Below are 17980 nucleotides of genomic sequence, written 5' to 3' on the forward strand. Positions count from 1 at the left end.
AACTGAATCTGACGAGGTTGGTGGACCAAATGGAGGTGGACTTCAAAAGATGGGACATGTTGCCGCTCTCGTTGGCGGGTAGAGTGCAGTCGGTAAAAATGGTGGTCCTTCCGAGGTTTTTGTTTGTGTTCCAGTGCCTCCCCATCGTGATCATCAAAGGCTTTTCAAGAGAGTAGGTAGGTGTATTATGGGGTTTGTGTGGGCAAACAAAACCCCGAGGTTAAGGAGAGGGTTCCTGGAGCGCAGTAGGGACCGAGGAAGGTTGGCGCTGCCAAACCTAGGGAGCTACTACTGGGCAGCAAACGTGGCGATGATCCGTAAGTGGGTTATGGAGGGAGAGGGGGCGGCATGGAAGAGGATGGAGATGGCGTCCTGCAAAGGAACGAGCTTGGGGGCGCTGGTGACGGCACCGTTGCCGCTCTCGCCATCAAAGTATACCACGAGCAGGGTGGTGGCGGCAACGTTAAGGATCTGGGGCCAGTGGAGACGGCATAGGGGTGCAGTGGGAGCCTCGGTGTGGTCCCCGATCAGGGGTAACCACCGGTTTGTCCCGGGGAAGATGGACGTGGGGTTCCAGGGCTGGCACCGGGCGGGGAATAGAAGAATGGGGGGCCTGTTCATCGACGGGACATTTGCGAGCCTAGGGGCACTGGAGGAGAAGTTTGAGCTACCCCCTGGAAATGCATTCAGATATATGCAGGTGAGGGCTTTTGTGAGGCGACAGGTCAGGGAATTCCCGCTGCTCCCGACACAGGAAATTCAAGATAGGGTGATCTCGGGTGTATGGGTCGGGGAGGGCAAGGTTTCGGCAATACACCAAGAGATGAAAGAGGGGGAAGCGCTAGCAGAAGAGTTGAAGGGTAAATGGGAGGAGGAGCTGGGGGAGGAGATTGAGGAAGGTCTGTGGGCTGATGCCCTAGGTAGGGTCAATTCCTCCTCCTCATGTGCCAGGCTCAGCCTGATACAATTTAAGGTGATCCACAGAGCGCACTTGACGGGGGCGAGGTTGAGTAGGTTCTTTGGGGTAGAGGACAGAGGTGGAAGGTGTTCAGGGAGTCCGGCGAACCATGTCCATATGTTTTGGTCATGCCCGGCACTGGAGGGGTTCTGGAGAGGAGTGGCGGGAGCAATATCTCAGGTGGTGAAAGTCCGGGTCAGTGGGGGCTAGCAATATTTGGAGTAGTGGACGAGCCGGGAGTGCAGGAGGCGAAAGAGGCCGGCATTCTGGCCTTTGCGTCCCTGGTAGCCCGGCGAAGGATCTTGCTAATGTGGAAGGAGGCGAAGCCCCCTAGCGTGGAGGCCTGGACAAACGACATGGCTGGGTTCATAAAGTTGGAGAGGATTAAGTTTGCCTTAAGGGGGTCTGCGCAGGGGTTCTACAGGCGGTGGCAACCGTTCCTAGACTACCTCGCGGAGCGTTAGAGGAAGGTCGGTCAGTAGCAGCAGCAACCTTGGGGGGAAGGGGGGACACGAGAGATTGCTTGAGGGGACGGACGAGCGGGTGATAACATGGAGGGTGGGGGAAACTGGCACGAACGGGCGAGAGCCAGTGTATAAAGCTCTGTAAATATATAATCTTACCATGTATATATCTTGCTCAGGGCGATTTTGTGTTATTTTGTTACGGGGGGTGGGGGGAGGTTTATTGTTTGTAAGGGGAAAAAATTGTTTTGTTTTGTTAAAAAACTTTAATAAATATATTTTTTTAAAAAAGAAATTGCTGATGAAAGAAAGATAGGTAGGAAAGCAAGTTGTGACGAAGATGCAAAGAGCCCGTAAAGGGACCTAGATAGGTTATGTGAGTGGGCAAAGAATTGGCAGATGTAGGAAAACGTGAGCTTGTCCACTCTGGTCGGAGGAATAGAAAAGCAGATTATTTAATTGGAGAAAGATTGCAGAATACAGAGGTACATCACTGAGTGTCTTTAAGACAGAGGTTGATAGGTTCTTGATTAATAAGAGGATCAGGGGTTATGGGGAGAAGGCAGGAGAATGGGGATGAGAAAAATATCAGCCATGATTGAATGGTGGAGCAGACTCGATGGGCCGAGTGGCCGAATTCTGCTCCAATGTCTTATGGTCTTCTCGGGCGGCACGGTGGCGCAGTGGTTAGCACTGCTGCCTCACGGCGCCAAGGACCCAGATTCGATCCCGGCCCTGGGTCACTGTCCGTGTGGAGTTTGCACATTCTCCCTGTGTCTGCGTGGGTCTCACCCCCACAACCCAAAGATATGTGGGAGGTGGATTGGCCACGTTAAAATTGCCCCTTAATTGGAAAAAAATAATTGGGTGCTCTAAAATTTAAAACAAAAATGCCCTTCTACATAAACCACAAAAGGCTAGCATGCACCTACAGCAAGTAATTAGGAAGACAAATGGAACATTGGTCTTTCTTGCCGGATGGGTGGGTGGGGAGGAGTGTGTAAACGTTGGGAAGTTTTGCTGTACACGGCATTGGTGGGACCACACCTGGCGTACAGTGACCAGCTTTGGTCACCATAAGGAAGGATGGACTTGCAATTCAGCCAAGGTTCACTGACTGAATCCCGGGATGAAGGGGTTGTCCTCTGAGGAATGATTGAGCAGGCTGGACCCGTACTCTTTGGAGTTTTAGAAGAGTGAGAGGTGAACAGTAAAACCAACCGTTGAAAAGATTTATGCAGATCAGATTTGCCGCAATCTCGCATTTTGTTTCCGACTGCAAGGACATCCAAATTTCAGGAATGCGTCCAATCACTCCAAAAGGCACATAACGCTCAAACAATCCACTTCTGTATCCCGCTACAAGCCTCCATTCAAAATCAGGATTAGGCACTAATTTCCGCTATTGCCAATAAAGCGTCAACATATTTAAGAGATCCATGCGCCCCTGAAGGGAGTTCCCAATTTTAAACATGAGAGAAAGTGCGCAGCTGCCAAAGAAGATGCAAGCTGAGCACCCAGAACGGAACACAAATAGACAATAATGGTTATTCGGTTATCTCATCAGAGTGGAACTCCAGCTTTGGCAGGACAACCACATACAATATTGGGTGGAGACGGGAGAATAAGCAGGGCTGCAAACATGTAGCGTTCCTCTATCCAAAACGACCCAGCTCCCGATACAAGTCATTCAGTTAAAGCAAAGCGGCGTAACAATTAATTCAAATCTCATGCACATACTTAACAAGAGCCAGCCCAATAGGGGCCATGTGAACATACGAATTAGGAGCAGAAGTAGGCCACTCGGCCCCTCGGGCCTGCTCAGCCATTCAAGAAGATCGTTGGCTGATCTGATTGTAACCTCAACTTCACATTCCTGCCAACCCCGATAACCTTTCACCCTCTCGTTAATCAAGAATCTATACAGCTCTGCCTTAAAAATATTCAAAGACTCTACTTCCACGGCCTATTGAGGAAGTGCGTTCCAGAGGCACATGACCCTCGAAGAGAAAATAATTCTCCTCCATCTCTGTCTTTAATGGTCGATCCCTTATTTTTTAACAGTGGCCGCTATTCCAGAATCCCCCAGGAGAGGAAGCATCCTCCCCACATCCATCCTGTCAATACACTTTTGATCCAAGTGGCCTCTTACACTTCTAAACTCCAGTGGATACAAAGCTAACCTCTCCAACCTTCCCTCACAAGACAACCCTCCCATTCCTGGTACTAACCTAGTAGTAATCTTTCTCTGAACTGTTTCGAACACATTTACATCCTTCCTTAGATAAGGAGACCATTACCGTGCACAATATTTCAGATGTGGTCTCACCAATGCCCTGTATAACTGAAGCATAATCTCCTTACTTTGGTATTGAATTCCCTTCACAATAGCAACAACATTCTATTAGCTTTCCTGATTACTGCACTTGTATAGTAGCCTTTTGTGATTCATGCACTTGGACTCCCAGATCCCTCTGCCCCTCAGAGCACTCACCATTTAGAGAAATAAGTTTCCTTTTCATCCTTCCTGTCAAAATGGACAATTTTGCATTTTCCTTGCTTTTGCTACTTACCCGGCCATCATTGTCGTACGAGTCAAAGAAGATGCCAACGCCATCCCAGTGATCAGCGGCTCCATAAACTGGTCCCGTTGGCCCCCTCTCTCTGGTGTACCATATGGCCTGTCACGACAGGAAGAATTATGAGTAAATGCCGCTACACATGAGCCCAGCCCTTCCTGAGAAAACCCAGTCAACCGGCAGTTAACACACTGGACCCTGTAGCGTTTAGAGATCTGGGGCGGGATTCTCCCCTACCCAGAGGGGCGGGGGGTCCCGGCGGGATGGAGTGGCGTGAAGCACTCTGGCGTCGGGCCTCCCCAAAGGTGCGGATTTCTCCGCACCTTTAGGGGCCAAGCCCTCACCTTTCGGGGCTAGGCCCGCGCCGGAGTGGTTGCCGTCCCGCCGGCTGTCGTGGAAGGCCTTTGGCGCCACGCCAGCCGGGGCCAAAGGGACTCCGCCGGCCGGCGGAAGTCCGTGCATGCGCGGGAGTGTCAGCTGACGTCATCCCCGCGCATGCGCAGGGGGGGACTCACCTCCGCGGAGGCTATGGCCGACGCGGAGGAGAAAGAGTGTCCCCACGGCACAGGCCCGCCCGCAGATCGGTGGGCCCCGATCGCAGGCCAGGCCACTGTGGGGGCACCCCCCGGGGCCAGATCGCCCCGCGCACCCCCGCCAAGACCACGGAGCCCGCTCGCGCCGCCTAGTCCCGCCAGTAAGGGAGGTGGTTTAATTCATGCCGGCAAGACCGACATTACAGCAGCGGAACTTCAGCCCATCGCGGGCGGGAGAATCGCCGGGGGGGCCCGCCGACCGGCGCGATTCCCACCGAATCTCCGGTGCCGGAGAATTCGGCAGCCGGTGGGGGTGGGATTCACGCCGCCCCCGCCAATTCCCCGACCCGGCGGGGGGTCGGAGAATCCCACCCCTGGATTCCCCACACAAGCAATTTGGAAGAGTGGAGCAACATCAAGGAAGGGAAAGGAAGAGCATCTTCTTCCAGCCCCTGGTCCACGGAGGGGTAGAGACAGAAGTGTCGGACTGGGTGGGTCTCTTGGATACCGATGATTCACGTAGTTGACAGGAACAAAGACAACAGCTGGCATTCACCCCAGGATATGGTATATACTCCATGTGCAAGTTGTACTCAAATTCACAAAGTGTTCAAAAGGCACTTAAGGTTGAATTCTACCATATAAAGGTGGCAACTTAATAATCTTTATTATTGTCACAAACAGGCTTACATTAACACTGCAATGAAGTTACTGTGAAAATCCCCTAGTCCCCAAATTCCGGCGCCTGTTCGGGTACACAGAGGGAGAATTCAGAATGTCCAATTCACCTAACAGCATGTCTTTCGGGACTTGTGGGAGGAAACCGGAGCACCCGGAGGAAACCCACGCAGACACGGGGAGAACGTGCAGACTCCGCACAGACAGTGACCCAAGCCGGAATTGAACCCGGGTCCCTGGCGCTGTGAAGCAACAGTGCTAACCACTGTGGTACCATACCGTAACTTAGATACTTGCTGATATTTAGGCAACTATGTCCCTATGTTCACCGTGCCACCCCTGGGTTTGAAGTATATTTACCTACATAACTGTGTTTCTTTATTATTTATGTCAAACAGTCCAAAATGTAACCGGACACCATATAAATTCAGTGGGAGGGCAGTACGGTGGCGCAGTGCTTAGCACTGCTGCCTGACGGCACCGTGGTCCCAGGTTCGATCCCGGCTCTGGGTCACTGTCCGTGTGGAGTTTGCACATTCTCCCCGTGTCTGCGTGGGTCTCACCCCCACAATCCAAAGATGTGCAGGGTAGGTGGATTGGCCACGCTAAATTGCCCTTAACTGGAAGAAAATATAATTTTTTAAATAATAAATAAATAAATTCAGTGGTTGCAGACAGGAATTGTGACAACTTAAATAGTTGACCTAAAATTTGAAGCAATGAGCCAAAGAGCTGACACACTGAGAACCAAATTAAACGTAAACCATGGATAAATCTTGTGTCTAAAGATGACACGACATGTCACAGGCATTACAGATTCTCCACAAGTTCCTCACTAATTGTTCACCGCCATCTCGGGGTTCCCCGGACTTCAAGATTCAATTACGATCTTGAAAGCTTTTTAGCTGCAGTAATCAAGTTTCTCCCCATAGATCCATATGCACCATTTGATCGCATGGCAGACATGTTGACTGTTCTCTCATTTGAAGATTCGTTTGTGGGTGGAGGAGGCAGGTTTCCTCACTTTTGCCCACTGGTTCGTATAACGTTGGCAAAGAACGTGAAGTAAATGATATATTTTCCCTTTGGCATAATATGGCCCGTACAGTCAAATCCTTTGCTCATTTTCTAACTCCTGTGCTCCATAAACAGTGTCGATACCTTGGAGTAGATACCTTGTAATAGCAATTACTCATCCCCCCAAAAGGGAGGTAGAATACATCACTTTGAAACCCTCTGAGCAAGTTTTTAAGTCTAGCCCATTCCACCGAGTGACAAGTTGTAGGTTTCTAGTGGATTCCTGGGTACCAGGAAAACTCTGACACAAAGCTGCTGACAAGAGGAGGAAAACGCACCAGTCCATCTGCGCCAACTCGGTTTCTGCCATTGATCCGAAATGAAACTTTCACCTCCCAGTTTTCAAACGCAAAGTTATTCTTGGTCCAAACAGATCCACTCTGACTTCGCAATGAAGGAACAACTCGGATTCGTTCAGAGCTGGGAAGAGCACCTAATGTAATAACGAAAGAACTGTCAGGGTTACCGCTTTTAAAACAAATTCTTCTACAAAGAGGTTGACTGTGAGAATTTGACTATAAAATATATATGTTTGACTAGGACGTAACCTAAAGAAGAAAGCCTCTTTTTTTGATGCAACAAAAATGGCAGAGCAGTGATAGTGTCACAGGGTTATAACACAATCAAGAGGCCCAGTTTAACATAAAAACATAGAACAGTACAGCACAGTACAGGCCCTTCAGCCCACGATTTTGAGTCGACCATTTATCCTAATCTAAGATCAACCTAACCTACACCCCTTCAATTTACTGCTGTCCATGTGCCTGTCCAAGAGTCGCTTAAATGTCTCTAATGACTCTGACTCCACCACCTCCGCTGGCAGTGCATTCCACACACCCACCACTCTCTGTGTAAAGAACCTACCTCTGACATCTCCCCTATACCTTCCCCCAATCACCTTGAAATTATGTCCCCCTCGTGACCGCCATTTCCACCCTGGGGAAAAGTCTCTAGCTATCCACTCTATCCATGCCTCTCATCACCTTGTATAAGACCATAAAACATAGGAGTGGAAGTAAGGCCATTCGGCCCATCGAGCCCACTCCACCATTCAATCATGGCTGATTTCAACTCCATTTACCCGCTCTCTCTCCATAGCCCTTAATTCCTCGAGAAATCAAGAATTTATCAACTTCTGTCTTAAAGACACTCAACGTCCCGGCCTCCACCGCCCTCTGTGGCAATGAATTCCACAGACCCACCACTCTCTGGCTGAAGAAATTTCTCCTCATCTCTGTTCTAAAGTGACTCCCTTTTATTCTAAGTCTGTGCCCCCGGGTCCTAGTCTCCCCTGTTAATGGAAACAACTTCCCTACATCCACCCTATCTAAGCCATTCATTATCTTGTAAGTTTCTATTAGATCTCCCCTCAACCTCCTAAACTCCAATTAATATAATCCCAGGATCCTCAGATAGATCCCAGGATCTATCAAGTCACCTCTCTGCCTTCTTCGCTCCAGTGAGAAAAGCCCTAGCTCCCTCAACCTTTCTTCATAAGACATGCCCTCCAGTCCAGGCAGCATCCTGGTAAGTTCCTCTGTACCCTCTCCAAAGCATCCACATCCTTCCCACAATTAGGCGACACAGGTTCAAACCCCACCATGAATGTTAGTGGAATTTAAATTCAATTAACTGAAAACTAAAATTGAAAGCCTGTCTCTGTGACGGTGACCATAATAAAAACCCATCTGGCCCCTTCAAGGGAGGAAATCTGCCGTCCTTTCATGACTCCAGACCCACAGAAATGTGTTAGTCTCTCAAATGCCCTCTGAAATGTCCTAGCACGCCATTGTGCTAAACTGATGCAGAAACGTCGCATTATAGCATCACCTTCTGAAGGGAAATTAGGGATGGGCATTAAATAACGACCTTGCCTATGGCACCTACATCCCAAGGAAGGTTTTGTTTTTAAAATGAGTTTACTATGTTAATCTTAAATAATGCTCTTTATAGTGCATTGGCATCCTGAACCAAGATTGAAATTAAATGCCCCCATGGCAACATGCTGGATCATACAGACCTGTCTCCTTTTTATTGACTTGAGGGCTTTACGTTCTATAATCCTATCACAGGCCAAAGACTTAGGCTTGTACCAGGCTAAATTGACAGGATACAAGGATGCCTTGCAACACAGAAATGTTTTGTACAATGAAAACCGTCCATTTTGTTTTGTCCTCCTGTGAAACCATTGTTAAACAGAAATACCACCATCTCTCTGAATAATCACGTAGACGCAGGGATGATGCGTTCACTGCTGGGCGAGTAAATATAAAAATTAGACACTGATAAATCCAATAAGGAACTCAGGAAAAGCATCTTCATCTAGAGGAGTGGTTAGAATGTGGAACTCAATGCTGCAGACATTGGTTGAGGCGAACAGCTTATGGGGATAGAGGGCGTAAAAGGCCAATCAGCCATGATCGTATTAAATGGGGGAGCAGACTCGATGGGCTGAATGGCCTCCTCCTGTTCCTATATACATGAGAGGAAGTGAGATAAGAGCTGGAGACACAAAGCGTTGAATTGGATTTGATTTATCGTCACGTGTACCGAGGTGCAGTGAGAAGTATCGTTCTGCGTACAGTCCAGACAGATCGTTCAATACACGAAAAAACATAGGACATACGATACACAACATGGACATCGGCAGCAGGTGAAGCATACGGAGTGTGGTATGACTCAGTAGAGCTAATGTTTGGAGAGATCAGTTCAGTCCATAAGAGGGTCATTCAGGAGTCTGGTAACAGCGGGGAAGAAGCTGTTTTTGAATCTATTAGTGTGTGTTCTCAGACTTTTGTATCTCCTGTCCGATGGAAGAGGTTGGAAGAGAGAATAACCCGGGTGGGAGGGGTCTCTTTGATTATGCTGCCCGCTTTCCCAAGGCAGCGGCAGGTGTAGACAGAGTCAATGGATGGGAGTCAGGTTTCGCTTGATGAAGTGAGGTGGGAGGATGTTCACGTGTGGATCATAAACATTGGCGTAGACCATTGGTATGGAACAGCTAATTTCTGCGGTGCACTGTTGTGATATTTTAGGCATGGCATTGATGAGTGTTCGCAGCAAAATAATTATTTACACAGCAATTTAATCACTTTGTCAGCTAGAGGTACTATTCCCCACGTTTGCTGATACACTTAAGACAATGGAACTCCAATTTAACATCTCCAGTTAGACCAAAGCTCAATGCACATAGTCAGCTTCAATGCCAGCAGACGGACTGGAAACTTAAATTGTTGCAACTGAAATTTCATGAGGTGACTTGGGAGTTAAAATGATTCCATTTCAAGTAGCTCTTTCTGAAGCACAATTCAAAATCACCAGATATGGAATCTATAATCTGACTTGTCCACCATCGAGTGTCAGGCACATCGAAGGATGCAAACGACAAATTAAATTTGGCTCTGGGGGTTTGTTGAGCTATGGACTGTCGGTTGTGACCCGAATAGCCTCGCACACCATGCAAAAGGTTGCGAATAAGAGATGCCAGGGAAATATAACCAGAGCTCACATCCACCGGCCTTCTTCCACTGAACAATAAAAATGCAAGCACTAATGCCAGGAAGTTCAATAGCTTATTTTCCTGAGATAACATCGGCACTCTTGTGTGATTGACATAATGCATTGAAAGATTACTTGCAATTCATTTTGATATATTTTTTAAAAAAATTATTTTGCCAGTAGAGCACAATGATGGCACAAGTAACTGCTTTTAGAAAAGAGTATTTAACTTCGATAGCAGTGCGTACAACAGTGAATAGAAAGGACTTGCATTTACACACCATCTTTCATGATGTCTCGAAGCAATTTACTGACAATAAGGTACTTTTGAAGCACAGTGTCTCTGCTGATTAAGGAAACCCAACAGTCAATTTTCACACAGCAAAATCTCACCACAGCACTCTGATAATAAAAGCAAACTACGCCATATGCTACAAAACTGAAATTAACAAAGAAAATGCTGAAAAAAACCTCAGTATCTCTGGCAGCATCTGTGGGATGCTGTTTCGCAGTGGTATTGTCACTGGATTAGTAATACAGAGACACAGGATAATGCTCTGGGGACATGGGTTTGAATCCCACCAGAGCAGATGGTGGAATTTGAATTCAATTTAAAAAATCTGAAATTAAAAGTCTAATGATGACCATGAAACGATTGTCGATTGTTGTAAAAACCCATCTGGTTCACTAATCTCCTTTCGGGAAGGAAATCTGCCGTCCTTACCTGGTCTGGCCAACATGTGACTTCAGACCCACAGCAATGTGGTTGACTCTTAAATGCCCTCAGGGATCGGCAACAAATGCTGGCACAGCCAGCGTAGCCCACTTCCCAAGAACAAATAAAGAAAAAAAGAAACATTTGGAGTTTGTGCGACATGATTCTTCTTCAGAGCTGGAGACCTAGAAACGTGATGATTTTTATGCTGCCTCAAAGCAAGCGAGCAAAATGCCCACTTCATCTATTTTTAGGTGCTGGTTGAATATTGATCAGGGCACTGGGGAGAACTCACACCCGTCCATCCATCCCAAGCTCTTCTTCAAAACGGCACCATAGTATCTTTCACAGCCACGAAGATAGCTGACTGGATTTAGTATCTTATCCACAAGACGGCACCGGCTTTTCTGAAAAAAGTTAAAATGCCGCTACCTACATACTTCTGAAGGGAAATTGTACAATGTGTAAGGTGCTTTATTAAAAAGGTAGATCACGACTCATGACAGACAGATTGTCCTTGGAACTTCCATAACGGGAGTCAATGATTTTTTTAAGTTAATTACCAATAAAACTACATCATAAGGGTCAGAACGTAGATTCCCAAACTCCGTCAGACTTGTGTAACCACATATAATGGTTTACCAGCATATTAATGCACATCCTCATCTTTTAAACATTTTTTTTAGAGTACCCAATTCATTTTTCCAATTAAGGGACAATTTAGTGTGGACAATCCACCCACCCTGCACATCTTTGCGTTGTGGGGGCGAAACCCACGCAGACACGGGGAGAATGTGCAAACTCCACACGGACAGTGACCCAGAGCCGGGATCAAACCTGGGACCTCGGCCCCGTGGGACTGCAGTGCTAACCACTGTGCCACCGTGCTGCCCATTCTCATCTTTTTAAAAGAACATGGGCAGCACGGTGGCACAGTGGTTAGCACTGCTGCCTCACTGCGCCAGGGACCCGGGTTCAATTCCGGCCTCGGGTGACTGTCTGTGGAGTTTTCTCCCCGTGTCTGTGTGGGTTTCCTCCGGGTGCTCCGGTTTCCTCCCACAGTCCAAAGATGTGCAGGTTGGTGGGTTGGCCGTGCTAAATTGCCCCTTAGATTCCAGAGATGTGCAGGTTCGGTTATGGGGATAGAGGTGGGGTGGGCGGGGGGGCGGGGGGGGGGGGTGCATGGGTAGAGCGCTCATTCGAAGGATGAGTGTAGACTCAATGGGCCGAATGGCCTCCTTCTGCACTATATGAACTCGATGATTCCATCTCCTGAGGTGGCACTATCATTGGGTATCCGAACAGCGACTTTCCAAAATTAGGACAATCCACCGTATAAAGTTTTATTTTTTTCAAAATTTAGAGTACACAATTATTTTTTTTCCCAATTAAGGGGCAATTTAGCGTGGCCAATCCACCTACCCTGCACATCTTTGTGTTGTGGGGGTGAAACCCACGCAGACACGGGGAGAATGTGCAAACTCCACACGGACAGTGACCCAGAGCCAGGATCGAACCTGGGACCTTGGCGCCGTGAGGCAGCAGTGCTAACCATTGCACCACCGTGCTGCCCACCATATGAAGTTTAAGTGAAAACTATGGCACAGAGGCAGCACCGTAGCACAGTGGTTAGTACTGTTGTTTAACAGCTCCAGGGGTCCCGGGTTCGATTCCCGTTTGGGTCACTGTCTATGCGGAGTCTGCACGTTCTCCCCGTGTCTGCGTGGGTTTCCTCCGGCTGCTCCGGTTTCCTCCCACAAGTCCCGAAAGACATGCTGTTAGGTGAATTGGACATTCTGAATTCTCCCTCTGTGTACCTGAACAGGCGCCGGAATGTGGCGACTAGGAGATTTTCACAGTAACTCCACTGCAGTGTTAATGTAAGCGTACTTGTGACAATAAAGATTATTATAAATTATTATAGGAGCAAGGTTCAGCATGGGTCTGATAGATAGCAGTGTGGGTGAGAGAGAGCATGCTTTAGACACTAGCTAAAGTTGAGAAGAGGACGATACCTATTTAAGGACTAGTAGTTTCACAACACGTGTCACTGTCGGTAATACAAACCCTGCTAATAATCGAGACATTTGATAAATTTCAACCCAACCTTGGTTTTGGCTGTTATCCACTGTGTTTAAACAGATAAGGCTACTTAAACACAAAACATTAGGGCAGCACAGTGGCCCAGTGGTTAGCACTGCTGCCTCACGGCGCTAAGGTCCAAGGTTCGATCCCGGCTCTGGGGCACTGTCCGTGTGGAGTTTGCACATTCTCCCAGTGTTTGTGGGGGTTTCGCCCCCACAACCCAAAGATGTGCAGGGTAGGTGCATTGGCCACGCTAAATTGCCCCTGCATTGGAAAAAATTAATTGGGTACTCTAAATTCTTTTTTAAAAATACACAAAACATTGCACATAGCAAATGGGCAGGGCTGTAACCAGCTTTGTAGCTGAAGTTTAACTATTTGCTGCAGAAAAATCAATTGAGAAGCAGGGGGGGGAGAAAGAAGTGGGTTGCACTTTGCCCTTGATTCCCACCCCAGGAGAAAAGAAAGTTTTGTAAAACAGAAAACTTACTGCCGTGGTGTGTCCAGAAGGGGACGGTGCCATCCTGGAGCACCAGGTGCGGTCCTTTGAAGCTGTGCTTGTACTCAAACCTGCGGTGAGGTCGCTGGCCGCGGGCGGGAGCGGACAGCAGGCAGAGCAGGGAGAGCAGCGCCCGCACGCACCCGGCCATCGCTCCCCCAACACTGAGCCCCGCAGCGCCGGGCGTCCCGCACCAAAGAGCCACCAGGCAGCAAGCCATTGGTTGCTGCTGTCGCCTGGGTCAAGAGGCAAGAGCTACCAGTTGGTTCATTAGACAGGGTCTGTGTGTTAACATAAGCTGCTGTGTGCCTCCCAACCCTGGAAACACTCCTATTATTCTATAGAAGGTTTAAACAAGAACAAATTCTGAAAACACTATTGTGTACCTATTATATATATAATAGGTACAGTTACCTATTTTATATATATATATATAATAGGTACAGTGGCTACTAATAATCTTTATTAGTGTCACAAGTAGGCTTACATTAACACTGCAATGAAGTTACTGCGAAAATCCCCTAGTCGCCACATTCCGGCGCCTGTTTGGGTACACTGAGGGAGAATTCGGAATGTCCAATTCACCGAACAGCACGTCTTTCGGGACTTGTGGGAGGAAACCTGAGCAAACCCACGCAGACACGAGGCGAACGTGCAGACTTTGCACAGACTGTGACCCAAGCCGGGAATCGAACCCAGGCGCTGTGAAGCAACAGTGCTAAATGTGCATCCGTGCTGCCCACCACACTGCTGCCTCACAGCTCCAGGGAACCGGGTTCGATTCTGGCCTCGGGTGACTGTGTTGAGTTTACACGTTCTTCCCGTGTCTGCGTGGGTTTCCTCCGGGTGCTCCGGTTTCCTCCCACAGTCCAACGATGTGCAGGTTAGGTGGATAGGATAGGCCAAATGTCCAAAAGGTTAGGTCGGGTACTGGGATAGGGTGCAGGCGTGGGCATAAGTAGAGTGCTCTTTCCAAGGGCCAGTGCAGACTCAATGGGCTGAATGGCCTCCTTCTGCACTGTAAATTCTATGCTTCTATATATAATATATTGTATATAATCTTTTCTAAACAGTTGTATCTCAACTATTTGGAATAATCTGACGGGCAAATGATATTGGACACATTACCTTCTTTGCAGTGTTAATGTAAGCTTACTTGTGACACTAATAAAAATTATTAAAACACAAGAACAGAGGGCGCTGGAAAACTCAGCAGGTCTGCCAGCATCTACCAGAAGAGAAACGAGAGTATAATATACGTTAAATAAATGTAAATGTTGCCACATTCCCCCGAAGGCCCCGAAGGCTGCTCTCCCCCCTTTTTTTTTGAGACTGCTGGTGATTGAACCTGGGGGTCACCTCACCTCAGACTGAGGGGCGAGGTTGAGTAGGCGGGGGCCTTCAGGGGTGACTTCGGCCGGTACGGGAATTGAACCCACGCTGCTGGCGTCACCCCTCTTCACAAGCCCGCTGTCCAGCCAACTGAGCTAAACCGGCCGGGCTATAGAACCCCCTATAGCTCGGTCAGGTTAGCTCAGTTGGCTGGTCCGTGGCGCAGAGCGAGGCCAACAGCACAGGTTCAATTCCGCTACCGGCTGAGGTTATTCGCAAAGGCCCCACCTTCTCTGAGGTGTGGTGATCCTCGGGTTAAATCACCACCGGTCAGCTCGCCCCCTCAAAGGGGAAAGCATCATCTGGGACTATGGCAATTTTACTTACCACGCCCCCAACATACAACATATTGAAATGTACAAGGTTATAAGTTTCGCTTTGACAAAAGGTCATTCAGACTCGAAACTTTAGCTCCGTCCTCTCTCCACAGATGCCGTCAGTCCTGCTCAGATTCTCCAGCAGTACCTGTTTTTGTGTAAATTTTGCTGGCCTTTTCCCAATCTCTACTTTCTTTCTCCCCCCACCACCTCTTCGTGTCCTAATTTGCATGAATTCTAAGAATAAAACACTTAAGGCTCGAAAGACACTAAAATCTTGAAACGAAAACAGAACCTGCTCAAAATGCTCAGCAGCCTGGCTGGCATCTGTGTGTGTGTGTGGGGGGGGGGGGGGGGGGGGGGTAGGTTAAATCAAGCGCCGATAAAAGGGTTCAATAAAATGAGATCATTAACTGGACTCGGACATTAACAATAAAAACAGGAAGATATTTAAGAGATAAAGCAGGATAAATTGACAACGTTGGGGAAAATTTAGCAATGAAGGTATTGAAAACCCAGGTCAGCACATCTGCGGTACATTCCAGTGAGCCGGAATGCTCAATATGTCTTGCACCCACACAGTTTATCCACATGTATCTTTTTCATCGTGTGCAATGCTGCAATACACTTTAATCTGCTCTGACCTTGCTAAAAGTTCAGGGCAGGAAATGCCTTTTCTTCCTTCAGTTGCAACAGGATAAGCCAAGAAGAGTAACTGTTGCTTATCAATTTCACTGTTTGACATTGACAAGGATGCCAGCGTAATGATTTTAATGCATTAACTGTTCCATTTCCCATGGGATTTCACAAAGGGAGTCAAGCCATTGAACAATTATCAGGTAGGTGGCAACAACCTGCATTTACGTAGCACCTTCAATGTATGGAAATGTTCCAAGGCACATAGAAACCATAGAAATGATACAGCATAGGAGGCCATTCAGCCCATCCCAAGGACACCCAGGTGCCCTTTCTAATCCCACCTTTCTGCTCACAGTCCATAGCGCTGTAGCTTGCAGCACAAGAGTTTAGGGTCTCTGTCTCCACCACCAACTCAGGCAGCGAACACCAGGCTCCCACTAGCCTCTGCGTAAAAAGGTTCTTCCTCATGTCCCCTCTACACCTTCTGCCTCTTATCTTGAATCTGTGCCCCCAGCTTCTCGAATTCTCCACCAAGGGAAACAATTTTATTCTGTCCACTCTATCTCTTCCCCCTCATAATTCTGTACACCTCAGTTAAGTCACCCCTCAGCCTTCTTCGTTCCAAGACAAATAACCTCAACGTCTCCAATCTCACCTCGTAGCTACACTTTTCCAGCCCTGACAACATTTTTGTAAACCTCCTCTGCACTCTCTCCAGAGCAATAACATCCTTCCTGTAATGTGGCGACCAGAACTGCACACAATACTCCAGTTGTGGCCTCACCAGTGTTTTATACAATTCGAACATTATATCCTTACTTTTGTATTTCATACCTCTGCCAATGAAGGAGAGCATTCCATTTGTTTTCTTTACAACCTTGTCTCCTTGAACTGCTGTCTTTATGGACCTGTGTACTTGTACACCAAGATCTCGTACTTCATTTACCCCTCTGAGTATATTCCCATTTATTGTGTACTCCCTAAAACTGTTGACCTCCCTAAATGCATGACCTCACACTTCTCTGTGTTAAATTCCATCTGCCACTTTACCGCCCACTCCACCAACCCATCTATATCATGTTGGAGATTATAGCTATCCTCTGCACTGTCCACCACTTGGCCAAGCTTTGTCCGTCTGCAAACTTCCCAACCGTGTGCCCCCACATTCACGTCCAAATTGTTAATATATAACACAAGCATTAAGGGTCCCAGCACCGAGCCCTGTGGAACACCACTTGAAACAACCCTCCAATTGCAAGGGTAGCCATCGACCATTACCTTTTGTTTCCTGTCATGAAGTCAACTCTTTATCCAGTTTGCCCTGTATCCCATGGGCCTTTACTTTCTTGATCAATCTGCCATGTAGGACCATGTCAAACACCTTGCTAAAATCTATGCACACCACATCCACTGCACTACCTTCATCAATCCTTCTTGTCACTTCCTCAAAGAATTTAATCAAATTTGGGAGACAAGACCTTCTTTTATCAAATCCATGCTGACTAATCCATGCCTTTCTATGTGACAATTAATCCTATCTCTCAGGATTGATTCTACGAATTTGCCCACTACTGACGTATGATTAACTGGCCTTTAATTGTTTGGCATTTCCTTCGATCCCTATTTGAACAATGGAACCATGTTTGTATTTCTCCAGTCCTCCGGTACCTCCCCAGTGTCAGGTGAGGGTTGGAAAATCAACCTCAGGGAATCTGGGAAACAATCCATCTGGCCCCGGTGACTTATCAACTTTCAATGATTCCAACCCTTCGAGTATTTCCTCTTTCTTCTTGATCATCCTGTCCAATATCTCAGTGTTCCTCCTGGACGATGATATTCGCATCATCCATTTCCTTTGTAAACACGGAGACAAAATATTCATTTAAAACCCTTCGCACAGCCACTGCATCTACACACAAGTTCCTCTTTGCCTCTGATAGGTCCCACCTTGCCTCTGATGGGTCCCACCTTTTCCATCACAAACCTTTTACCATTAATATATTGGGTTTTCTTTAATTTTTGCTAGTTAATCTTTTTTCATGCCCTTTGATTTATTTACTTCGTCCCCGCACTTCCTATACTCATCTTGGCTATCTGCAGTGCTTATTTCTTCTTGATTTTCCCCTGTATTCCTCTAGACAACCAAGGGCGTCTAGATTTGGCAGTACCACTCTCATCACTTTATTGTTGTAATATGCCTTTAAGGGTTTTCAGCACCACCTCACTAAAAGGAAGCGTGTCGTGTAGTCCAAGTTTAGTTCCACTTTTGCTTCCAGCAAAGCAGACACAGGTCTGCAACTATGATTTAGAAAGAAGATTTTAAATAAAGGTACCTGTCATAATATACACCAGTATATCATGGTGCAGACACACACACACACACTGATGGACATGCAGTGGGACCAATCAGCATACACAACACCGCAGCCAATCACCAGTGAGAGCACACGCACTATAAAGACAGAGGACAGGAGAGTTCCCGCTCATTCTAGTAGCAGCCAGCTCGGAGCACAGAGCTCACAGCCTGCAACACAGATATTCACCAT

At 47.5% G+C, this 17980-nt stretch overlaps 1 protein-coding gene across 1 annotated transcript in view; it reads right to left on the minus strand.

The window, feature by feature from the left end:
* Positions 1-13261, minus strand: part of LOC140404386 (protein ERGIC-53-like) — a 91201-nt gene extending 77940 nt beyond the window's left edge. Inside the window, exons 1-3 of the mRNA XM_072492832.1 lie at positions 13078-13261; positions 6568-6722; positions 3996-4103 (exon numbers count right to left, since the gene is read on the minus strand). Of these exons, the coding sequence (XP_072348933.1) occupies positions 3996-4103; positions 6568-6722; positions 13078-13237 (423 nt within the window). The 5' untranslated portion in view covers positions 13238-13261. The remainder of the gene's footprint in view (positions 1-3995; positions 4104-6567; positions 6723-13077) is intronic.
* Between the last annotated feature and the right edge of the window lie 4719 nt (positions 13262-17980).

This window comes from Scyliorhinus torazame, chromosome 30 (genome assembly GCF_047496885.1).
Source record: "Scyliorhinus torazame isolate Kashiwa2021f chromosome 30, sScyTor2.1, whole genome shotgun sequence".
Classification (NCBI taxonomy): Eukaryota; Metazoa; Chordata; class Chondrichthyes; order Carcharhiniformes; family Scyliorhinidae; genus Scyliorhinus; species Scyliorhinus torazame.